At 42.9% G+C, this 26,524-nt stretch overlaps 1 protein-coding gene across 1 annotated transcript; it reads right to left on the reverse strand.

The window, feature by feature from the left end:
* Positions 1–260: 260 nt before the first annotated feature.
* LOC127586432 (serine/arginine-rich splicing factor 7-like) lies at positions 261–24,816 on the reverse strand. Its single transcript, XM_052044387.1, has 8 exons — positions 24,690–24,816; positions 15,327–15,551; positions 13,793–13,972; positions 11,454–11,540; positions 11,321–11,365; positions 10,017–10,061; positions 3,156–3,206; positions 261–575 (listed from the first exon to the last, which is right to left on the reverse strand). The coding sequence occupies exons 2-8, from the start codon at positions 15,539–15,541 to the stop codon at positions 521–523; spliced, it is 678 nt and encodes a 225-aa protein (XP_051900347.1). The 5' UTR covers positions 15,542–15,551; positions 24,690–24,816; the 3' UTR covers positions 261–520.
* Positions 24,817–26,524: the final 1,708 nt, after the last annotated feature.

Below are 26,524 nucleotides of genomic sequence, written 5' to 3' on the forward strand. Positions count from 1 at the left end.
AGAATACTGCGCATGAAACCATTTCAGAAATCATGTGCCCCAGTTTTGCCTGATGTGTACCCGTTCCACCATACCATTTTAATACTGAGCAGAAATCACATTTTAAGCCTTTTTTTTTATTGGGAACTGGAAGAGGGGAAAAAAAAACTAAAGAGACAAAAGTAGTTAACCAGTTCTGAAGCATTAGAACTTCTCAATTTTTAACCTTCATAACATTAGCTGCACACTGCAACAAATTCACTGAAGCAGAATCTCCTTACTCTGATAAGGATGTAAAATTTAATACAAAGAAATGTGAGTTGTTTACCGAACCCTGTCAGCTGCTGATGCTGCTGCTCCTTGTAGAAGCTGTACAGTATATTTCACAACATTCAATTATAACATTTACTTGGACCAAATGAAGAGCAGTGACATTTCTCCGTGGAATGCATGCATATAAAAAGGCACTAAAACATCTAGGTTTAGTTAAAAGGTTGTCAGGCGATGAGGACCCCACTGCTGTGCTCTTCACGAAGTTGCTTCAGTCATCCCTTGCAGGACTTGGGCTCTTCCGAGAACCTTCTGATGGGGAACGACTAGAGGGGAAAACAGAAAAGATGCAGTCAAGAGATGGCAACGGTTCACACAGAATTAACAGCAACCTGCTCCTCAGTGCAAAACCACACAAGGCAAACGAAGTAAATCACTCGTCTGCAAGGAATGAAGCCCAAGAGCAGACCAATCTATAGTATCAGAATGGATGTGCCAATGACAAGCCAACATGCATCTCCTATTCCCAGCTACCCGAGATCATTAATTAACCCTGTGGTATGGATCATTTATCGTATGTTGGGATGGCTTTAGTGAATCAGTTTGGGTTTTTAATGACAATCCAGCAGCTTCCCCAGGTATTTGATTACCAAATTCAGCTTCACAATATGCTATGATGGGACTTGAACTTGCCATTCTTTTGGGTTCCCCATCCAATACCCACAATGTCAGTTACAGTAACCATAATCCCAGGATAAATTCTGCTCTCCCTCTTCCCAGAGCCACTGTGCAGGGACCAAAACGATGCAGTAGTTGAATCCAATGATCACTACTAAGTCAGTAACTTGTGAAGAAGTCGACAGTGATTCCTCATCCACATCCCAGCAAGCTTTTACATAGCGCGGAGAATATGAAAGTAAATACTTCCAGACGTGTAACTAAACTTCACATATTTTGAAGCCTTATGCATCCATTTCAAATACCAGTCTAACCAAATTCTCTATGTCCCAGCTAAATGTATTCCCAATTCCTGGGTAATATCCTGATGGTTATGTTATAAAGGCGGCCATTTGGTAGCTCAGTTTTATAACAAGTCCAAGGAGCACCATTCCCACAGCAATCCCATCAGTCCAACCACAAACTGCTGCTGTTGCAAAAAAGATCACACTGCTGGAGGAAGACAGCAGGTCAAGCAGCATCTGTGGAGGCAAAGGGATGATCAACTGGCTCCCCCCCCCGACAACCCAGAACCACAAAATGCTACTGCTTCCAAGAGTCTAATGACTTCCAGTCCAGATAAAGCGTCTTGACCTGAAACATCAACTGTCCATTTCCCTTCACAAGATGCTGCCTGACTTGCTCCTCCAGCAGTTTGTTGTTTAGTCTAACAATCAAGTTCTCTCACTTTCAAAGAAGCTCCTCAGATGACTTTGGTTTTCACGTCATATAAAATTAGTTCAATTGTAAAAGCCACACTGGACTCGACAAGCAGCAAAAATGTGGCAGCTGCCAGCTCATCACGCAGCAGGCTGCCTGCAGTAACAGGTTCACCTGTAAACTCCAAACATCAACTTCCTCTCTCAGGTTGTCTCTTTACTGTACAAGTAAACATGCCAATGCTTTTGCTGACTGCACTACAGATTAGTGGACAGGTTGACAAACAATGACTAGATAGACACCAACAGTACTGATTTGAAGATTAAACAGAAGAGCACAGAGCTTGACGAACGACTGCTCGGTTAAATTCTCTACACTGGTGTTCAAATCTCATTCTTCCGAGTCAGAAACCCACCACCCCTCTCTTCATTGCTTCCACTGGCCATCAGTTCTCCTTCCCTACCCAACCCAGCAAATTTAAACATGTTCACTCACTCAATTCTGCTCAAGCCCACACCCCTAAAACCCACCCAAATTCTCCATGTGTCTGACTTCCTGTGCCCAAACCTACATTGGCTGATATGCTTTGTCCTCTAGTATCCATGCTATTCAACCCCCTTTACTCCCAGATGTTCCTTGTACCCTATTTTTACCCAGCCAGATAGCTTTCTCTCTTCAGTATAAGGCAGCCCACTTGCTGTGCCTTTTCCTTTATCTCAAATTCACAGTGGCTCAGTGGGTAAATGGGGAGAGATGGCTTGTAGAGGAAGTGGAAGTACTTGTATAACATTGTAAAGGACTGCAGAACTGGCTTCTCCTCCAGCTTGACAATCATCCTTTAGGAATATACATCATAAACAGTTTGCGTGTCTCTACCTTGTGGGTCCCAATGCAAGAAATGAGACTAGCCCATAAGGGCCTGCAAGACTGTTCCATCATTCAATAAGGTCACAGCTGATCTGATAGTTTGCCTCAACTACACTCTGCATAAAAACAGAAAATGCTGGAAACACTCAGCAAGTCAGTGAACTTCTGTGGAGAGAGAAACAGTCAATGTTTTGGGGCAGCAACCCTTTGCCAGAACTGCAAACCCGAGGCATTGACCGTTTCTCTTTCCACAGATGCTTCCTGGCCAATGAGTGCTTCCAGCATTTTCTGTTTTTTTGTTTCAGATTGGCAGCATCTGCAGTTTTGTGTTATTTTCCCAGACTACACTGTCCTGCCCGATCCCAGTCACCGAGTGTAAAAATTTGCTTTAGCCACAAATATAGCTAATGACTCAAAGTTCTCCAATGTAAAGAATTCTGAAGATACACAATCCTCCACGACAATCCCCAAGTACAGTTTCCAATGAACTTCCCTTTATTCTGTGAACAATTTACCCTCTATAATTTTTCACCAGGGAAACATCTTCACAGCATTTATCATATCCTGACAAACCCCCACCAAAACTTTAGTTTCAAGAAAATCAACTCTCATTCTTCTAAATTCCAACAAAAATGTGCACTTCCTAAATGAATGTCACTTACCTTTCTCGTTTCATAGAAAGAGACCTCGATCGAGACCTTGATCTTGATGGGCTGAACACAAGGAAAAATATAACTCAATATCTTAACTGTACATAGCACCAATCCCACAAGCACTCCACCACAGCACCAATCACACTGTACCAATATCATTCACAGCAATGATCACTGTTCCATCAGTAACAGTATCGATCACACTATGTCACGTATAGACCCACACACAATATAACCACTTCATTTGCAGTACAACTTACACTGTAACTACATCACTCCAAGCACCACATACTACCACCCAATCACAGGATAACCACGAAGTGCACCGCTCCGATCATACTGCAACCATTTTGCTCAGTTCTGATCAGATTGTAGCCACAGCGCTGTTATTCTGCAGCCTTCAAAGTGTGATAATACAGTGGCAGTGGTGATCAGCCAAGCCTAATCAGATTCTCTCTCCATGCCATGAGCTCTTCATCTCTTCAGATGTTAAAAGAGACCTTGCACTGTTTGAACCAGGAACATGTTATGTGAACAGCAATTTGGTGCACTGACCCCAAAAATTATTTACCCTTGATTTTCATTTACTAATGATACAGATGAGCTGTTGCTCAGATTTCAGGCATCCTTTCTCATCAACAGTTGACCAACGCATTGCTTTTTAGATAGGAATGAATCCTTTCCATTTTACCACGGTGGCTCAGTGGTACCAGGTGGAGGGAATTCTGTACACAGCGTGGGGTACAGATACATGCCAGAGTGAGGCTAAGGGCTTCAGCATCTGCAGTTTGGAGGGGGGAAACAATAAAATCAGCAAACACTGTTTAAGTGCAGACATTTGGTAACCACACCCCAGCCATTTAGTTGATTGGCACAAAACCAGCCACTTGAAGAGGTACCCAAGTTCAAGTCAGGGAACAAAAGAGAGGACAATTCAGAGTACTTCAGTTCCAATCATTTCATTACATGACAAACAGGAAGGCAATTCGCCATGTTGCCACACAGGACTCCAAGAACTCAATCAAGACATTTCTGATTACGTTCAATAAGGTGCATACAGGAGCACTCAGTCATCCACAGGCAACTTGAAGGCACTCCCACAGTGTTTCCCAGGCAGCCTGCCCTCTGCTCCTGGCTACTTACATTACTACCATTGGAGCTCCCATTAAACACTTCTATAGTAAATACCTGACTTACTTTGGTTAAGCAAAGTCTGCTAGGTTAGCCCCAGTGCCTGTGGGATTTTGACAGGAGCAACCACCTGTAAAGCACCTTTAACACAGTGAAATGTCCCAACACACTTTACAGGAACCATTATTAAAATCTGATGCATAACCACATGGAAATATTAGATAGGTGACCAAATAGTCAGTTAAGGAAGCAGGTTATAAAGTGCACTGTAAAAAAAAGAGGCATTGGAGGGTTGGAGAAAGGGAATTCTTGTGCTTAGCCATCAATAACGAAATGCAATTAGAAAAGGCCAAAACAGGAATTCAATACATTTTAAGGGTAGGAAGAGATTAGAGGAGCAGAGGTGTGGGGGGAGGTGGAGGAAGTGGTGGTGGAATTTAAAAACAAAGCTGAGAATTAAAACAAAACAGTGGAAGGCTAGAAATCAATTTAGATCAGCAAATCAAATCAAGGATGTTACCTACCCCTACATGACCCAAACCCACAGTAATGTGATCGACTCTCAAATACCCTCTGAAATGCTCCAAATCACTGTATAACAGAAGTTAAAAGATGGCCCTCCTAACACTGAGACACTAGCTCCGGCCATAAAAAAGTACACAGTAAACAGAGAGAACTCTCTCAAGGATGCCACCATGATACAGAAACAAATCACGTTCAACGCTCTGACCTCTTCCATTACACCCCCTGGGGTTTTTCAGTCCCAATGACAGAATGAACCTTCCAGAAATGGTAGCAATACACGTGGTACACAGTTGGGAAGGAATGGCCCTGGGAGGTCTCCAATGTTTTCTGCAGATCCCATGAACTCTCAGAGCATTAGGTTAAACATGGGCTACCAACAGAGTGGCTTTGCGGTGCCATTAGTGATCAAACTGGCCAAGTCAAGGAAATAGCTGCCACTGGTGGACCAATACAAGAGTAAATCTACCTGACCATGTCCCTCACCTGTGGCAAATGCATCTGTTCATGACTGGATTGGAAGACACCACACCACAAACATTGTGGAGACTTCATTGAATACAACATTCATTGTGCTGAACGGGATTGATTCATAATAGATCCAATAACTGAGAATCAAGAGGTACTGAGAGCCATCAGCAGGTCTGCGTCCCACCACAACATGAGACTTCAAAGGTCACCATATGGACAATTCTATATCACTCGAGAAACAAAGATATTTCTATGAGAAGAATGGAGCAGCACGTTAGGACCAATACTCTGAAACTACGCCACATTTACATGTAGGGTAGACAGCATAAGGACAAGTTATGGACAGAGGGGAGTAATATCACAACCAACAAATCACAAGAAAAATAGCAGGAATAAGCCACCAGACCCTGCCATTACAATCATGGCTGATCTATGCTGGCCTCAGAGAAAAGCCCTGCAGCCAGATGTGAATGTTGGCAGATAATTAAACAAATAAAAAATGAAGGAGACCAAGATTATCCTTACCACTCAGCAAGCAAGTGCCAAGGAAACAGCTGATGCACTTGTAACCATCTCCAGCTAGACATGTTGGATGGATTATCCATTTTGGCCTCTATTCCCATCATCACAAAATGCAGCTTTCAGTCGATTTCATCCACTCCGTCGGCACGGAATTCAACATTCTGGCCACTAAAAACCAAAGCTCCTGAAGAACCTTCTATAGTCCCCACTAGAGGAATTTTTCTGCCTTGTTATACCCCTCCCACACCTAACAACCTCTCACCCAACTATTTGCCATTTAGAAACAGAATAAATGCACCCCCTTCTGACCAACTTTACCAGACAAATCCTCAGCACTTCCCACACCTTGCTTCAAATTATAAGGCTACAACCCAATTTGAAAACCTGGACTGTAGAACGAATCACACTAAGCTACTTCAGTGCAACCACAACACTGGCATGTACCTCTCAAAATAAAAATCAGAAAATTGCCCAGTTATGTGTTGGCCATGGAGGATAAAACCAGCTTATCAGTCTGCTTTCAACCACCGAAGTGACAGAAACAGATACTGACAGCGCTGTTAATTGCCATTTACTCACCTGCCCACCGATGCTATATAGGGGTTTTGTCAGGATCATTGTGCCACAGAACTCTTTGCAGTCTTGGCCCAAATATGGACCAAACAAAAAGCTCAGATACCTTAAGACAGCCTTTAACGTGTATGAGATCTTGAATAAAATTCCAATGACAATCATCAATGATGATTGAGTTCCTCTTATTAGCTCCTAGGATCAAACATCTTCAGCTGCATCAACAACCTTCATCATGAAGACAGAAGCAGGGTTGCTGACAGAAATGTAGCTTCACACACTATGCTCACATGATGACAATCAGCCTCAGTTAAGTGGCAAGCAACATTCATAAATGGCAGATCCTGAGAGGGGAATCTAGCAGTGGCCCATGCCACTCAATAGCAATAATACGAATCTCCCAGCAACAATATTTCGCATACCTCCACTGACCAGTGTTCAAGTAGATCATCAAGCATTGTGCTATAAGAGGATAAAGGCTGTATATCTAACCTGTTCTGCCAAGTTGGTACCATCTACGAAATGCTCTGCAGTAACTTTTACTGTTGAAAACATCTCTGACCTGAAGGACCAGGGCAGCAAGGGCATGGGAATGCCACCAGTGACAGGTTCCCTGCAAAAGCAGCACAATATCCTGACTTGGAAATAAATGGGCATTCCTTCATTGTTGCTGGGTCAAAAAACCTAAAACCCCCACAAAATAGCACTGGGAATACAGTTCAAAGTGGCAGCTCACTACCACCTTTGTAGGGCATGAAATGGGATGACTGCATCCCATGGATAGAAGAGGGAAAACCACGAGTTAACACATGGGCTTGGGACCACAAGGCAGTAATTCAATGGGTGCAAAATATTTATTCTTCTGAAAGACACTCAGTGAGGTGTCACTTTGCTGCTAAGTTGCACTATTCAACTATCACCACAGCATGGACCTATTCAATCACTACATTTGCAGGATCTGCAAGTATTGCTGGTAGACAAATCAGTCACCCAGTCAACTAAAATTACATGTCAAATGCCTTTGTGACTCTGTTATTCTATCTTTGTAACCCTAGATTGGGTCCCGAGTGGCTGTACTAAGGTCAGAACCTGCAGAACCAGGAGGCGAATAGCTGGTAGGAGGCTGGCTGAAAGAACTCAAAATGTAGGGGACTAGAGTAGCTATTCAGAGTGACAGAAAGTGGGAAGTGACAACGCCTGTGCAAGGACCACTATTGTTGGCAATAGTTAGTTAGCAATTTTGACTTTGGAATAAAACAGTTTTAAATTTACAGACAACACCAAATCTAGAGGAAAAGTCAACATTAACGAGGGAGCTTCAAATTACAAGACAACATTAACAAAGTTGCAGCAGAGTGTACAATCAGCAAATTAATTTCAGAGAAATGCAAAGTATGACAGTTTAGCAAGAAGGTTAAAATAACATTGCTTAATGAGTAGAGCTGCAAAAGTATCAGGAGTATAAATCAGAACAAGCAGTATAGTTCAATGAGGCCATAAAAGCAAACCAAGCACAAGAGTTGATTTCTTAAAGGACAAAATTCAAAAGTAGAGATGAGAGTCTTCTGACATTTGTTAGACCAAATACTACATGCATTATAGTACAGGATGTCTCCACGTAACAAACGGGTTTCCCATTTACAGACATCTATAAGTCGGTTTTGTCTGCAAGTCAGAAAATACACACAAATGATATGGTAACCACATCTCCAGAGAATTGTAATGAATGGCATAAAAAGCACACAGGACTGATGAGAAAGAACAATTAAGGAGAAAGAGGAAACTAGTTCTGCCATTCAGGCACAGTAGTGTAGTGGTTAGCATTATGCTATTACAGCGCCAGCGACCCGGGTTCAATTCTGGCCACTGTCTGTAAGGAGTTTGTACGTTCTCAGTGTCTGCGTGGGTTTCCTCCGGGTGCTCCAGTTTCCTCCCACATTCCAAAGACGTACGGGTTAGGAAGTTGTGGGCATGCTATGTTGGCGCTGGAAGCGTGGCGACACTTGTGTGCTGCCCCCAGAACACTCTACGCAAAAGATGCATTTCACTGTGTTGTGATGTACATGTGACTAATGAAGATATCTTATGTACGTACATACATCAGACTTTTGAATTTAATATTATGGGAGCTTGTTTGTTATGTAGGGTTGTCCACAAGTACATAACCCAGGGACTGCCGATATTATGTACTCTAAAAGTGCAAAGGTGCACTTAACAGGATGGGAAAAAAGATTTAAATGGATGATACCTGAACAACGACACTATGCTGCTCAGGAAAAGATGACCTGGCTGGGTTTTTTTTCTTGAAAACACTGATGTCTTAAGGTCAAAAAGCATTCAAGCTTTTTCTCCCCCAAAATAGACAGACTGTACTCCCATTTGAAGAGAAGAGCAAAACTCCAGGCCACTATTACAAGGCAGTCAGCAAGAAATAAATCAGAAATTTTGTGGCAAGAATTTGCACCATCACCAAAGAAATGAATTAATTCAATAGCATAGCTATGGTTAACAGATAGCTGGATAATGTAATAAGAGATAGGAACAGAAAGGTTATGGTAATTAATGGAGTGGAGCAAAATATAGCATGGATTCATTGGGCCAAATGACCTGTTCCTATGCTGCATTGTCTATGTTAGTTGATAAAGATTGGTAGCCAAGAGGCTGGCCAGGATGGCCCTAACTCATTAAATTCAGGAGGTAGCAAAGGCACAGATGTGGGCTTCAGCAGTAAAGTAGTTGAAGCTGCAGTGCAAATGGACAACATTATAGTTATTCAGCAGATGAGTGGTTGGCCTATCCAGGATTCCTTTCTGGTACATTTCCATTAATCCCTGCTGGAAGTGACAGGATCAGGCTAAGGTGTGATGTCTCCTGCAGTCAAATGGTCCCCACTTATAGTCAAGACTCTCAGAAATGACCTGTACGTACACAACCATCAGGCATCAAACAGGTAACGGCCTTTGAAGAGATGGGGATAACATTGTTATGTGGAAAAGAAATTCTAATCATTAATTCCTTCAACCCAACCACTTCCTTGACCAAGTTTTTAATTCACCCACTTTATTCCTCTTTGGATTCTTTGAACATGTCTGGTTGTAACGCTGTGAAGTGTCAAGGAATGGTTTTACATGACAGGTACTATATAAAAATGAAATGTTGCCCAATGCTGAGCAGGTGAATCACATCCACCTAGCAAAGAAAGACAGGTCTTTATTTTAAAAAATGAACAACTGACTCTGTTCCTCCTGCACCATTCCACTACTGGTGCTCAATTGTGAGCACTGCTCCTGAGCTTCAGGTGTTGGCAGACCACACAGCTGAGCTGACTGGCTTTTGTCCAATGTCCACAAAGGTGGACACGTATCAGCAGATGGAAATCTTCCAGGGATGCAGAGGTTATCTGAAGCAGCCTATGACCATCAACATGGCTAAGGTCAGCTAACTTGGCAAAGATCCAGAAACGAATGTTGAACCTTCCTATTTGCCTGATTCAGTCACACGCCATGCCAGAGGCCCTTTGGGTAAAACATTTACTCCTCTTTAAGGAGAAGGCATGTGTGGAGAACGGCCACTTTCTTCTGCCCTTCACAGAAACTGTATAAAACCTGCCAATACATGCAAGCTGCTGTGCTTCAAACACAGATTTCCACCTACCTCCTTACTGGAGATCTGGACTTGGACCTCATTGGAGTGAGGGATCTGCAGAGAGGAGAGTTGCCATTAAAACATTATACACCAAACATTTTATACTGTGCCATAAACGTACCATTTAAAAAAAACACGTGGAAAAGTCCTACTTCACATACTGGGATCCACTGTATCAAAATCCCAACCCAGCAAATGTTTTACTGGTTACAGGATTATATTATGTTGTATTTTAGTAACAGGATGCTGCATAATACAATGCAAGCCTTACACTGAAGATTTTAATCTCAATTACATGGATTCAGACTAAGAGGATAATACTGAAAATGGGAAGCAACAGTGTAAAGTGGTGATAAAGATCTGCAACAATTCATCGAAATCACAAGACTGAAAGGGGACTTTCAGCTTGACCAGTGTTTATGGCCAATGAGCTTCCTCCAATCTATTCTGCCTGGTTATCTCCCAGATGCATTTACCTGCCATTCTGTAAATATACCTACAATATTCACCTCAATTAATGCTGGAAACATTGAGCACTCTTATTTCCCACAACTGCAGGGTTTTTAAAAACACAGTTCCACCACCATCTTTCTATTTCATTTTCATTCATCTTTTTCTATTTACAGCTCCTTCAGATGGACCTGCTAAAATTAATAAGCCTTCATTACCCTCTCAGCCAGCATGTTATTCACTCGAACTCCATCCTATCACAGGCCTTTTGTTCATCCCGTCCTTTCTTTGTGACTTAACATAGGATTTCCAAATGTTCCTAGCTGATGAAAAATCATCCACCTGAAATATTAACCGTGTCTCTTCACACGTGCTGCCTGACCTGCTTATTATTGCCACCTTTGTTTTTCACATTTCTAGTATGTCTTTTCAAAATTTGTTTACTTGAGTCAACTTTGCCTTACATCCAACCATTTTTAAAAAGCGAATATGTACCTGTTCCCAAAGCAGTCATGAATGCTGCTAATATCAAACTGGATGAGGCCAATCACATCTGTATGAAGTTTACAACTAGGATAGTCAGATTCCAATTCTCAGGAACACGAGGATGCCATTCACCCACTGAACATCCGTCCACCCCCACCAGCATGTTTTGACATTCCATTAGACTGCAGCCAACTTGAAACTTTGAAAATCTGAACTCAAGAACATGCATGGCTCAAAAAATCTACCAATATCTATTCTGCAGCTTTCATTTCACTGACAATATCAGCAACTTGAATTCTAGATTTCTACTGCCCTCTCAACAATATCAGCACCCAAAACGTCCAACTCCTATTTTAATTACATTAATTGCGACTCACCGACTTCTCTTCTTAGAGTACGAAGGAGAACGGGAACGAGTTCGGCTGAAATAAAACATTTTACATGGTGTTAATCTCCTCAAGAAAAAAAGTAACAGTGCCCAAATCTGAAATCGCCACCTGATTCACTTACCGATCGCGGCTGCGGCTCCGGGACCTGGTATAACGGCGGCCTCTTGACCTGGATCTCGAACGGGAACGAGACCTAGACCGAGATCGACTAAAACAGAAGAGAGTATAGTCAGCTCGGCAGGCACAAGCGTGCGTGCAACAGTTAACCATGCTGCACAGTGTCCAAAAATTATTAAAATGGTTACTTTTAAACAGTTAAATGTGGATTTGCACAGCCAATTTATTGAAGTGTTAAAAAAGTCACGTTAAAATTAAACACTTTTCTTTATTAACAAAGGCTTGTAAAATTAAAAACTACGCCTGATAAGAAATTAACCTTTACAGAACAGATTAGCCGTCTCTGCCCCCAGAGAGATCTAGAAGATCTAGAAGACGCAGGTTGGTCTAATTATGTTCATTTCTCGTTGTGTCTAGCAGATCTTCCAAACACAGAAAGCCCAAATCAGGATACATGTGGTGCTTGATTGTGGAATATTTGAGGGGAGTTTAAATTAGGACGGACTACGCTGGACGCTCCTCTAGCAAACCGGAGAGCCTGATTAGATGGCTTGATGGGCGTACTTTAGCGTTACATCTTTTAAACTGGCCAATTTTCTGTATCTCAAAGACTGTAGATTGATTTTTTTTAAGGCAGGACGAAGCAGAACCTCAGGTAGAGGACTGGTATATGCACACAACAGAAGATCTGAACCCGCAGTGGCCAAAGTTTGCTAGAAGGCCCGATACCATGAGGGTCAGAAGATCATTAATCATGGCGACAGACTCAAATGCAGCAACCTGAAAGGTTGGATCAGGTGAATCGTTAGCCAAAGAATAATTACACCAGAAACATTGTTAATAGCCCTTGAAAAATACAGTACAGCTGGTGGCTAGGAATGAACAATAGCAGGATTAGAACTGAATCAATAAAAGTAACATCAATTTACAGTTGCAAATGAAGTGCAATCAACACCCCCCCCCCCACCACCAGTCTCATTAAGTGGACAACCAGATGATTCAGTCAAGCATCCATTCAAATGGTGTTGACAGCATTTGAGAAAAACAACAAGGCATTTATTTAACCCAAGCAAGTTTGGGTTTGTTGGGTTTGACCTTTGCCCACCACAGTGCTATGACCAGCTGACATTCACCATCCAGACATATGGATGAAGAATGGTCACTTGTGCCAGCTACCTGTGGGAGCCCAACACAGAGAACCATAGTCCACAAGGACAAAGTTTCGGTAATTAGAAATTTGCCAGAATTAAAGATCAGTGTGGGCTTGGCCAATAATTTAGCAAAAAAGAACACTATTGTTTCATCCCTGCCACCAATACAATAAATACAATCCTCAAAACTGTCAGTGAACCACTAAACTGTGCCAAGGATCTGCCTTCACTTACACACTGAAATGTTAACAAGAACCTTGCTAATTTGTAACTTTTAACCCACTTAAACAGTTGACATCTGATAATTTGGACTGACTTGGTAGGACCTTCTCTTGCTTAAACTAGGCCCCAATGGATTCAGCTCCATGGGAAAGTTGATTAGTCAACATTAGGACATATCCACCTGGAAGTCCCAATTAACAGGGTTCAACTGCAGGATAAAACTACTGTACATATTGAAAACTTACTTTACACATGTACAGGTCAATTTTTAAAAATAAAATAGCTTGAAATATTCAAATGTACAATACCTAGCATTTAGAAAGACAAATCAGACATATAACACTTGAAAGAATTAAACAGAAATTGGAAAACAATTTTCTAACTTCTGGTGTTTCATTAGATGTCTCAATGTGTAAAAACTATTAAGCTAATCCATCACCAAATTCAGTTACCTACAGCTGAGAGAAAAATGGTATTGAGTATCCAAATGCTGTATTGCTTTTGGTGCGAGACCAAAAAACAAGCATGCAGGCAAGGTGCCACTTTGGGGTAAATAATACAATCTTCTAAAGCTGTAGGTAACAAGACTGTCACTATTGCTGCAAGGTAGAAGATAAGCTTTACCAGACAACAGGATCACTAGACCAGGAGCTTCACTGTATCAGAATTTAAGAACCAAGAGTGTGTCACATCTGGCTGGATAAATGGCAAATAATGTACCACTGACAAAAAGAGTCAAAGCTGTTGCCAACTTTCAATGAAACTCTTGTGCTAGAGGAACACCAAGCTGGTAAAGTTTATTCAAACCATCTTACTGCTCTCCCTGAACTTGCACATTTTCCTTTTGCTCAGATTTTTCAAGGGCCAGTTACTTATACATTACTTCCTTCCTAAGACTTGCGTTTACTCAGCTGACCTGAAGACACAGACTTCCCCCAACACTTCAGCCCTCGTGTCCACCGCAGCTTACCTGATGCCACGCCTCCTCTTGCTGTAACGGTAGCAATCGTAGGCATAGTGGCCGCGCTCGCCGCACTGGTAGCAACGGTCATTGGGGTCAAATTGGCGCCGAGCAGGAGGACGGCCAAAGCGTGATTTGCGTGACATCCCATTTGAAAGCTCAACACGCACCCTTGATCCACACAGAACCCTAAAAGTGAAAGAAATAAATGTCCAAAGAGCAAGGATTAATGTTCCCCCACATTGGAGGCAGCTGCACATCCACTTCAGGTCCCGATCCCCACGTTGAACTGTCAATGTTCTGGAGTCCATGGAAGCATTAATCACGTTAGTCATGCTCTATACCGAACCTGCATTTTTCCTCATCAAAAATAGCACACAGGGTTTAACTGCTAAATAAAACATTAGCAGCACAGAACGAGCCCAGAGATTCCCAAAAAAAATGATGACTTGAATTTTAGAAAAATGGCTAAATAGCCTTTTGAGATTTATACCCACTCTATTCCCAATAATTTTAAAATAAATCACAATTTCCCCAAATGAAATTTATTAAAAGTGTGCATTGTTAGCCAATGACCCTTCTCCACTAACTGCTCTCACCAACGTGGACAGAGCAGTGTTATCTCACTAGTGGGCTTCACAGCTCAGTCCAAACCACAGCACTTTCAAGACATGCCATCAAACCTCAGAAAACCAGCTGATTTAACCACTCCTTAATAAAGGACAACACCAATGCATCCCCACTATGGACATAAAAAACAAGATATTGGAAGCATTCAGCAGATCAGGCAGTATCAGTGAAAAGAAAAGAGTTAACATTCAGGTCAAAGACCCTCCATTAGAACTCACTCCTCACCGAAGAGTTTGGTTAATTCAACAGACACATGGAAGAAAACCCCAGCCTATTTGCTAGAAAAGGGAAGGTTGAACAGTGATCTTTGAGATTACAAAAGGACTTCGTAGACTGCACAGAGGAAATATTTGCACTGGAGGGGTGGACTAAACCATAGTCCGTAAACGTATTTCCACCCCAGAGTTGTGGAGGATAAGCAAAGAATTACTGGGATTGATAGGGCAACCAAGGGCTTATGGATTAAGCAGAAGGAAGTAGAGTTGATGACAATGAACAGATGAGGGGTCACATCACCTACCTCGACTCCCTTTTCTAATGTTTTAAAACAACCACCAATTAATCCAATTGACAATTCAGGAAAATAAACCTTTTCCAAATCGTGCTGAGAACATGGAACTCATCACACGTCTTAATTGTCTCAAATTCCATAAACATATTTAAGAGAATACAAGTTAAATGCAAGAAAGAATGGAAGTTAACAGAGTAAGATGAAGTGAGATCAGAGAAGGCTCCTGTAGAGTATAATAGCTATCATGAATCTGTTGAAAGGCCTGTTTTATTATACGAACTCATGAATTTATAACTCAGTCACTTATTATTCACATCAGAGAGCCCCACCTCAAGGTTTCCAATGGAAACTGACCATGTTGATGTTGCATCTGGAGAACTTAAGCTTTTCCAAGATACTCACTTGCCATCCATCCCACGCACAGCATCTTCTGCATCCCTGGGGTCTTCAAACTCTACAAAAGCAAAACCCGGAGGGTTCCGTGCTACCCAGACATTCCTGAGGGGGCCATAGTAGCTGAAAGCACGCTCCAGCTCCCCTTTGGCAGCTCCTGTTCCCAAATCACCAACATAGACCTTGCAGTCTGAAGCTCTGGAGCTTCTGGAGTAATACGACATTCTTCAGCTCCTATTTAAAACCAAAGCAAAAACAAGAAAGAATATTTTGACGTAGAAGAATATTTTAATTATGTATGACCAACTAGGAGCCTTTCAAAGATCAAGTGCAACATTATCCCCCATTCTCCTATCATGCCACCCCCACCCAACACTTACACAGCCAAATTGGTACAGCCCCTGGCCCCACTGAGATTGCTATATAGCAATGTAGAGCAAAATACAGCAACATACCCACACCCATAACAAGTAACAGATCACAAAGGGAATTTAGGAGCCGAGAGGTAACGTTGCAGCTATATAGGACCCTGGTCAGACCCCACTTGGAGTACTGTGCTCAGTTCTGGTCGCCTCACTACAGGAAGGATGTGGAAGCCATAGAAAGGGTGCAGAGGAGATTTACAAGGATGCTGCCTGGAATGCCGTGCATGCCTTATGAAAACAGGTCGAGTGAACTCGGCCTTTTCTCCCTGGATGACAGAGGATAAGGGGGGGACCTGATAGAGGTGTATAAGATGATGAGAGGCATTGAGCGTGTGGATAGTCAGAGGCTTTTTCCCAGGGTTGAAGTTGTTGGCACAAGAGGACACAGGTTTAAGGCGCTGGGAAGAAGGTACAGAGGAGATGTCGGGGTAACTTTTTTTACTCAGAGCGGTGAGTGCGTGGAATGGGCTGCCAGCAACGGTGGTGGAGGCGGATACGATAGGGTCTTTTAAGAGACTTTCGGATAGGTACATGGAGCTGAGAAAAATAGAGGGCTATGGGTAAGCCTAGTAATTTCTAAGTAGGGACATGTTCGGCACAACTTTGTGGGCCGAAGGGCCTGAATTGTGCTGTAGGTGTTCTATGTTCTAACTTACTAAGCCATTTTTTGAAATAAGATGAACTCCTTAAGCAATAACTTCAGGACACAGCTATTGAAAAGATTAAGACATCAGGGAAGATACTTCTTAGCCAAACTGTCAGCTTTACTTTAGCAATAGAAACATTTTGATTCTTTGCGATCTCTTCGAGGAAGCAGGTTAGTATTTTTAAAATCTATATCAAATGTTGCTGTGCCTGGTATATTCTCTGGAAATTTGCACCAGCTCTACTGTTGCCAATCTGACAAGGACCAGTGCCAAGGAAAGGACATGGCCACCATACACAACAGTTTTGATAGCAGACAGACCTTACCTGTGTGAGTGCAGTTGGGACAAATAAAAATGGTCTGGGTTTAATTTTAAATCAAGGCAGCTTTCAGGTTAAAATTACAGCTAATCCTCAGTACATATTTTCCTGGATTGAAACAGAACAGCAACTCAATAATTCTGCAGACATGAAAAAATCCACAGTATTGAGTTTGACTGGAAAAAAAGGAGGCATTTTAAGTATAAACAAGCATCTGTCTGTCAACACTTCACGAGAGCCAACATGTTAGTTGAATTGAAAGTTAAACCTTTTACTAAAACCATCTAACCTGACTGAACTCAAGCTGTATAAGATTGCCACAGCCGTTCACCCCTCAAGCAAGTTAAACTAATCAGACCCATTTAGACTCCTCAAACCACATTTACTCATCTCAGACCTACATTCCTAAATATCCTTAAATAATTAACTATTACAGCCATGGAAGTTTCAAATACGCAGTATCAGCCACATTTTTAGTGAAATATTCCAGCTTTCCGCTATCCTTGCGCAAAGAAGTGCTTCTCATTTTCATTTCAGAATTGCCTAAAGCAAAATACTGCAAAGCTAGGGACTCTAAAACAGAAAACAATGCAAACACTCAGCAGGTCAGGCAGCATCTGAGAGAGAACCAGTTATCATTTCAGGTTAATAACTTTTAATCAGAACTAAAGAAAAAAATCTTGAAACGTTAATTGTTTCCCTGTTCATGTATGCTATGCAAACTATTGATCACTTCCAGCACTTTTTTTTTCAGATCAGCTCAGAATTCCTTGGCTTGAAGACTAAAACCCGCTCCTTTCTTCTACACTTCCCCATCTCTCTCCAGCACAACTCTTCAGGTTTTAGACCAAATGCTGACGTAGGCAAAAGTACTTTTCTTGCTTGATTAGAAATCGAATGCATTAATAGAAGAGCAATTGTTGTGTACATTTCCCTTTTGACATTATAATCAAACATATATTATACAGCAGATGTGGTGATCTGAGAGATGAGTATATATTTTGCACAGATAAATGTGACTATCAGCCCTAGTGATTCCATTATGCTGTCTAAAATTAGAACAAAGTGGATAAAAATCTCACCATAAATAAAAGGAAGAGACTTTAAGTGTGATGGGGTTAAACTTTAAAAAAAAATTAAGTCTAATTTGGAATTTCATCAACATTCAAGACTTCACTTTTTCAGATTTGCACTCCTGATAAAACCAGAAATCTCCAGAAACTGGCAGACAGGTCAGAAAAGTTAACTCAGTTTCTCTATCCACAGAGACTGCCTGTGCCTTCTGTTTATGTGTCAAGTAGAAGTTGAGATGTTCCAATTGACAATAAACCTTGGTCCCACAACAACCTATCCACACCCTTAAAGTTCTCCATCCAGTCTGGCACCCACTTTAAACATACCTCCAGTGAGTTAATTTTCAGAGTGAATGACACAAACCATTTACTTGTCTTTGATCCTATCCCAGTTTTATTTATAGAAAAGCATGAAAAGGGATGGGTTTAAATTATTTCAGTCAGATCAAGAGAAAATAAAGCAAGCTGCTGCCACACTCACTATATACATATAAACCCTGAGAATTTCCTAAACATGGTATTGTGTACACAAACAGCTGCATGAAAACACAATAGAATAAATAGCTGGTCATGTGGACTTACTTTTCTCATTGACTCAGTCAGACAAGTCTGTTCACTCCTTTGTATCCCCTATTTATCACCCCTTCCAATTTCACTACCTCTATCCACTCAGTTACTTACAACAATCCAAACTCCCAATTCTTTCTGGCCCTCTTTTGGCTTCTGCAGATCTGCTCAATCATTTCCTTACCACCACCCATGATGGTCACAACCCCACCAAACACCTTACTCCTACCGACCATTACCCTAGCGTGAACGCAGAACATAGAACAGTATAGCAAAGGAACAGGCCCTTCAGCTCACAATGTTGTGCCAAACTAATTAAGCTAATGTCACCTAATCCGTTCTGCATGCGCATAGCCATATCCCTCCATTCTCCGCATATTCATGTATTGTTTTTACCTGTACTACCTCAATGCACTCTGTACTAAATTAATATAACTGCACTGTTGAATGAATTGACCTGTACGATCGGTATGCAAGACAAGTTTTTCACTGTACCTCGGTACAAGTGACAATAATAAACCAATCTGCCTCCAGCACAACCTCTGGTAGTGCATTCCAGGAACCCATAAGGTTCCACTCCCACAGTTACAAATGTGCAGACTTGAATGTCTGTCATACACAGCAAACATAGTTACTCTTTGCCAGATCTGGTTAGACTGTAATAATCACTCAATATCTAAAATTACTCACTGCTCCAGAATCATCTCAGAATGCTAAGGTAGCCATCGCATTCTCTCTCATTTGTCTACTATTTCTGATTCCCTCTACAAGCATAGCTTGCTCCTGAAACCTACCTGTTAACACAACCCTCTTCCTACCCAAACTTCCTTTCCCGATGGTCACACTGAACGGCGTGCAAAATCAGCCATCGTCCTTACCGACTCTTGCCACCCCTTTCATCTCTGCAGCAATCACCTGCTATTCAAAAGCTCACCCTTGAACTTGTCCTTGCAAATGATCAGCCCTGGTAGCCAATTCCTCTGTCTGTCTGAAGTCCTTGAATACGAAACAAAACAGTTCATAGAATCATAGAAAGATACAGCATGAAAACGGGCCCTTTAGTTCATCAAGTCCACACTGACCATCAACCACCTATTTACACTAATCTAACCCAACCCTATGCTATTCTTCCCACATTCCCATCAACGCTCCCTTAGAATCACCTACACACTCTGGGCAATTTATAACAGCCAATTAATCTAATAACCTGCATGTCTTTAATTTGTGGGACGAAACCCACATGAAGACAGGGAAAATGTGCAAACTTCACACAAACAGCACCTGAGGTCGGGATTGAACTTGGGTCTCGGGCACTGTGAGGCAGCAGCTCCACCAGCTGCACCACTGTGCTGCCATTTCTAACACGTTTTAGTCTCCACCATTTCTCCAGGCAGCTTATTCCATTTACCCACCACCCTCAGTGTGAAAAAAGCTGTGCCTCAGGTCTCATTTAAATAATTCCCTTCTCACATTAAACTTATGCCCTCTAATTTTGGACTCCCCTGCCCTGGGAAAAAGACCTACTACCTATGCTTTCTATACCTCTCAGGATTCTACAAAGTCACCCCTCAGCCTCCTTCACTTCAGAGAAAACAGTCCCAGCCTATCCAGTCTCTCTCTACAACTCAAGCCCACCAGTCCTGGCAACATCCTTGTGAATCTTTCCTGCACCCTCTCCAGCTTAATCACATCCTACAGTACGGTGACCAGAATTGCAGATGATATTCCAGATGTGATCTCACCAATGTCTAGTACAGCTGTAACATGACATCTCAACTCCTGTACTCGATGTCTTGCCCAATGAAGACAAATGTGCCAAACACCTTCATCCACCACCGTGGCTACCTCTGTCTCCAAACCTAATTGGGATAGGGGCCAGTTCCTTTGCCAGCAGCAAGGACAATCTTTCAATATCACAGAGCAACAGTGTGAAACAGATACCACATAGCCACGTCAAGGTGATTTGAGACTGAGCTCATTTTGTGCAGCACTCCAGATTCTAAACTAGAAATGTAGCCAAAGAGAGAAACACGGTGAAACAAAGTAATTTTTGACCACAACCCATACATTCACTTCAGTTATTGACAAGAATGCCAACTAATAAAAGACAGCTTAAACTATGATGAATGTGGCAAAGCAGTTGACTACAGGTTGTCCCTGGCTTAAGAACTCCAGACTTAACACCCATACATGGGAATGAGCTCCCAGAATATTAATAAATTCAAAAGTCCGATATAAATATTCTCAACAGCAGAACTAGTTTCCTCTCTCCCCACTTTTAGCATTTGTCCTTTTTTAATCAATCTTATGTGCTTTTGAGGTCACTCATTACAATAGTGTGGCAGTTTGGTTACCAGATTGAGTAATTTGTGTGTATTTTCTGGCTTATGGACAAAATTGATTTATGGACATCTGTAAAAACAGAACCTCCATGGACAGCCTGTGCCGATTGTTTAAAATCCCAAACACATTCACACACACAAAAAAAAGGACAATGTATGGAAATTCCAGAGGATGAAAATTACACAGCAACAACTTGCACCAATACCTCCAAGCCACCACAAAAATCAAGTCAAAAGAGACAAATAGCTTGGAGCAAAACACTCCAGCTGCTGGAAATCCAACCCAAACAGAAAGTGGGTCAGCCAGAATTTATGGGGAGAGAAACAGAGGCAAAGTTTAAGGTCAAGGACCCTTCATCAAAAACTGAGAAAACAACTATTTTATGTTGGGGAAAGGGGGAGGACTGGAGAGAACAGAGAGATAGTGCATAGGGCAAAGTTGTCAAAGTAGCAATTACTAACCAGCAGTTAGAGACAAGGGAGAAAGAAGTGAAAATATACAATTACATTTGAGGAGAGAAAAATGGGTGCTTAAATTCAATATCAAGTCCCCAAAGGCTGCAACATGCGGTGCCTTGGACTTACCTTGGGCATGGACGGAGCAATGTATGAGGCTGAAAATTGACACTAGAAGTGGGAGTGGGACCGAGAATTAAAATGGCTGGCAATTGGAAACTCAGGGTCACCCTTGCAGGCTGAATGGAGGTGTTCTGGAAAACAATCACCCAACCTGCTTCTGCTTTCCCCAAATGTAGAGGAGACTGAAGACCACACACTGTAGGCAGATGTGAAAGTGAACTGATGCTTCATTTGGAAGGGCAGTTTGGATGCTGAGATGGTGGGGAGAGAAAAGGGCAAGTGCTGATCTCCCAGAGATGAATGGAAAAGCAACAAGAAGGGAAATGGCTGGTGAAGAGGAAGAAAAGAAACAGAAAGAAATGCTGAAAGGAGAGGGCAGGATGGTCTGATGGTGGACTTATGCTGATGGTGACAGAAATTTTACAGAGGACCCATTGAATGCAGAAGCTGATGGAGTGAAAGGTGAACCCCAACCTTGTTTTGGCTGGGAGGTGAGCAGAAATACGGGAATCAAATGCAACATGGTTTACGGCCCTGTCAACTACAGTTCAAAGGAAGACACCAATAAGGAAAAAGGAATACACCTTTGCACGGGTGTCAAACATCTTGCCACTGAAGAGCAGATCAGATACAGAGGAGACAGAAACTGTGAGAATGAAATGGTCCTTACAGGGATCAGGTGAGAGAAGGGATGACCAAGATGGCCACAGGAGTCAGCACCTTTATAATAGATATTGGTTCTTAATCTAACCACCAAGATGAAGGTCGTGATATCAAAAAAAGACAGCAAGGTGGAAATTGGCAAGAAGGGTATGACATTTGAGTTCCATGCAATGCAAGAAGCAGCTCCAAGGCTTCCTAAGTAGTGTGCTTTATCAAGCTGTTAAAACTTAACAGATTCATGGAGATATCTAACTATCCAGATTCCTGGAAGGACTGCACCTTACCAGGGCAAAGACTTGAAGGCCTCCAGAGTATAAACCATCTGGTCTCTGAATCAGGGATTTGTAGAATTATCACAGCATTTCTGTCTCAGCATTACTACAGAATTGAACTAGTTGCAGAAATCCATTCTCATCTCTCACAGTACATAAATGCCTGAAAATAAAAGGTCCAGCAGCAGCCCTATAGACTACTGTTGACAACTGCAATTCAATATAGTTAGATTGCATTTGGAGTGTTGTGTGCAGTTCTAGTCACTTTATTACAGGAAGGATGTAAATGCTTGGAGACGGTGCAGAAGAGGCTCACCAGGATGTTGCCTGGATTAGAGAGTACTAGCTACAAGGAGAGATTGGACAAACTTGGATTGCTTTCTCTGGTGTCAGAGGCTAAGAGGCAACTTGACAGTAGTAGATAAAATTATGAGAGGCATATTTCCCAGGGTGGAAATGTCAAATACCAAATGGTATAACTTTAAGGAGAGAAGGCGACAATTTAAAAGATTTATGAGTCAAGACTTTTTTTTTGAAAAAGAGTGGTAGTTGTCTGGAACAGGTTGCCAGGGGAGGTGGAGAAGCAGATACAATAGTGCTGTTTAAGAGGCATTTAGACAGGGCCAAAGAGACTGTTCTGTACTTACTACGTTCTATGTTCAACAAGGAATGAAAAACTTGAAGAATAATGAATTGGGAAGGGTTTAAACATTATTAATCTCATTCCTGTGTATGTAATGAAAAAAATTAACATACAAATTAGGAGTCCTAAGAACAGCTGATGTGACTGTAACCTCTATTTCACATTCATGCCCAACCTTGGTAACTTTTCAATGCCTTTCTTGGTTTAAAAAAAACCATCTGCCACTTCCTGAAACATATTCAAAGACTCTGCTTCTATCATCCTTTGAAGAGTTCCAATGATGAACAATGCACCAAGAAAGAATTTCACCTCATTTGGCATTATCAGGTGACCCCCTTATTCTTAAAAAGTTACCCTTTAGTGCTAGATTCTCCCACAAGAGAAAGCATCCTCACCACTGCCATCCTGTCAAGACTCTCCAGATCTTATACATTTGAATTAAATCATCTCACTTTTCTAAACTGCAGCAGACATTAGGGCAGTCTATCCAACCTTTCCACAGAGGCAAACTAGGTACTTACCTAGTAAAGAATATGCAAACTGTTCTCAATGCATTAACACATTTACTTAAATAAGGAGACCAATACCAACATTAGGCTTCGGGTTTTCGCTCAAAATATAAATTAATGGAGCAGCATAGCAAATCTGAACTAACACAGAAAATACTCGGTCAGAATATGTGGAGTGAAAAAAAAACAGCAAACATTGCAGGTTGATGACTGATGAGTTCTTCCACCTGAAACATTAACTCTAGTTCAAACAATCTCCTGGAGGAATTCAGTAGGTCGAGCTGTATCTGTTGTTGGGGGGGGGGGAAGAGTGGGAGAGAATGCATCGTCCAGGGTTTCGACCCAAATTGCTGACAATTCCCTTTCACCGCACATGCTGCTCGACCCAGAGTTCCTCCAGCAGATTGTTTGTTCCTCCAAATTCCAGCATCTGCAGTCTCCATCAACTCTAGTTCTCTTGCCAATCAGTGTAATGGGGCAGTCTACAAGGGTGACCCCGAGTTTTCAGTTGCCAGTCATTTTAATTCTCCCTCCTGCTTCCACTCTGACACCAGTCTTCAGCTTTGTATGTTGCTTGATCCATGCCCTAGTCCAAGGCACAACACACTGCAGCCCTTGGGGACTCGATATTGAATTTAACTATTTCAGACAACCACTCATTCTTCTCTCCTCGGATGTGATTGCATATTTCAAGTTTTATCTCCCTTGTCTCCGGTTAGTGATTGCTACTTTAACCACTTTAGCCTGTACCCATCGACATTCCCTCTCTTCGCTCCACTCCTCCCTTTCTACAACGTAAGAGTAAAGCACGTTTGTTCTCAGTGAGGTCTGCTGAAGGATCCTTAACCCGAAACACTGACTCTGCTGCTCTACCCACGTTTTCTGCCCTGATGCAGGGTTTCGACCCGAGACATCGTGCCCCCACTGCAACCTGCCCAGGGACCGGGGGAGCAGGCGCCCAGCGGTCGGCAGCGACTGGGGGAAACAGGAGGCCCCAAACTCCTATGGCCGAGGCTCCTGCCACGGCGGGACACACGGTCCGTCCGACCTGCCGCAGCAGCCCACTGCCCGACCTCCAGCTCGGTCTCACCCACATCCACAGGCCCCGGGGCTCAGGCTGAACCCCCAAACGGCCGCTACCTCTCCCTCACCGGACCGGCCCGACACTCGAAGCCGCGGGAACAAAGGCCTCGGGCCCAGCCACGCTGCCGCACGGACAGAGTCCCGAACCCGACGCGCAGACGGGCAGCGGAGATGGCGGGCCTGCCTCCCTCCCCGCCGGCTCCCACCCCCCGCCCTCCCCTCAGATTCAGCCCGCGGACCGTCACGTTACCCGCTCCGGTCCCTCCGGTGCCGCTCTCGACAGCCCGCGGAACTCCACGCCTGCGCAGTCCCCACCGGCCGCAACCGACGGACGCATGCGCCGTCGGCTCACTTAAAGCCACGCAGGCGCACTCAAAGACACTGCGGAACCGCCAAGGAGCATGCGCACACCGCGCACCTGTTGCAGTCGCCAAGGAGCATGCGCACAGCCGAGGAGCTGTCGGGGAGTCGCAGCGATCCGAGTAAATGGGCGCAGAACGGGCGATCCCTGCGCCTGAGTGGACAGGTTTAAGATTCATTTAACATTGGGGCTCACATCCACAGAGAAAGATGGTACAAATCTCAAGGAAAAAAAAGGGGGAAAGTGTATCCAATGTGGCATTACCCTGATGGCTACTTTTCGATACATTTCAAGTTTCAATGAAATTTCAGGATGAAACCAAACGCAAACTGGAGGAGCATCGCCTTATATTCCTCCTGGGTAGTCTGCAACTCAATGGCATCAGTACTGAGTTTTCCAACCGCCCCCACCTTTTCCTTGTTTTTCCCTCTTCCCCCCCCCCTCCGATCCTCCAGTCCTCCTGTTTTTGTCCCCTATCCCACCCTCACCCCAACAACACTCCCCCCCCCCTCCACCCATCCGTGTCCCTTCCCCCCTCCTGGCTCCATCCACCCATTTCACACACAGGTTTCCCCCGCCCCACCCCCACCTGCTTCCAACTGTTGTTCACCTCTCCCCTGATGGTTCCCATTCTCGCCTCCTTCACCACCTTCCAGCACTGGGTGTCCGATCTTCATTCTCCCCTCCCCCCACCTTGCTCCATCTGTGTATTTTTCTCTCTCTCTTTGTCTGCCTCCATCTGTCATTCACCAGCCAGCCTTCCAACTCACCTCCCCTACCTGGCACTACCTGCCTGACATCTTACACCCCTCCTCAGTCCACCAATCAACTCAGCATCCTTCCTTGCCTCTCCCCTTCTCTTTATACCGCCCTTCTCGCCTCTCCACTCTCAGACCTGATGCAGGGTTTCGACCCGAAATGTCAACAGTTTCTTTCCTCCCACAGATGTGAATGACCCGCTGAATTCCTCCAGCACCTTGTTTGTTGCTCAAGTTTCAAGTTTATTGTCACTTGAAAACATACACAGGGTATAAATACCATGAAAATTAGCTTTTTGCAGCAACAGCACTGTACATTACAAACATAAATTATACATAACTAACATAACAAAATCCTCGTCATTCATTCATTCAAGGGATGTGGGCTTCGCAGAAGCCCTTGAGAAGGTGGTGGTGTTACGTACCAGCAACAATAGAAATACAAAGATCCATGTATAAGTGTTAGAATCTATTTATTAATAACTACTTGGAATAATAAAAGAAATAAAATCGTTAGATATTAAACATTGACCCCAAAAATATAAAATTAAAGTGTGTGTGTGTGGCAAATTCCCAAACCGCAAGTCTAGGAATAGTTCTCAAAGTTCAGTTCAGCAAGTCATCAGGTAGAACGATGAACAAAGGCTTTCACAAAACCACAGCTGACTGGAGAGGAAATGTAGAGAGAATTTACGAAATCCACAGTGGAACCCATACGACACCTCAATCACTGAAGATCTCTATTGCTTTGTTCCGAAGTAACTGCCACACCGAGGGCATTCGATACGTGGCTGTCCACAGAAATACCTGCCTTCCAGTACAGGTTAACGACAAAGTGGACTCCACAGATTGCTCCAAAAATCCATGCATGGATTGCACAGTGACAGTTACAGCTACTGTTCTTCATCCATAGATACAGAGACCAGCAGTCAGTCTCTCTCTCTCGCTCTCTCTCTCTCTCTAACT

Source organism: Pristis pectinata, chromosome 35, assembly GCF_009764475.1.
Source record: "Pristis pectinata isolate sPriPec2 chromosome 35, sPriPec2.1.pri, whole genome shotgun sequence".
NCBI lineage: Eukaryota > Metazoa > Chordata > Chondrichthyes > Rhinopristiformes > Pristidae > Pristis > Pristis pectinata.

Excerpts from the sequence above, each read along its gene's own strand:
- LOC127586432 (XM_052044387.1), bottom strand. The coding sequence starts at position 15,541 with ATGTCGTATTACTCCAGAAGCTCCAGAGCTTCAGACTGCAAGGTCTAT. Across the intron at positions 3,207-10,016 it reads TCCAGATCTCCAGTAAGGAG|CCCATCAAGATCAAGGTCTC; the intron begins GTAGGTGGAAAT and ends CCTTGTGTTCAG. Across the intron at positions 576-3,155 it reads CTTTCTATGAAACGAGAAAG|TCGTTCCCCATCAGAAGGTT; the intron begins GTAAGTGACATT and ends TTTCCCCTCTAG.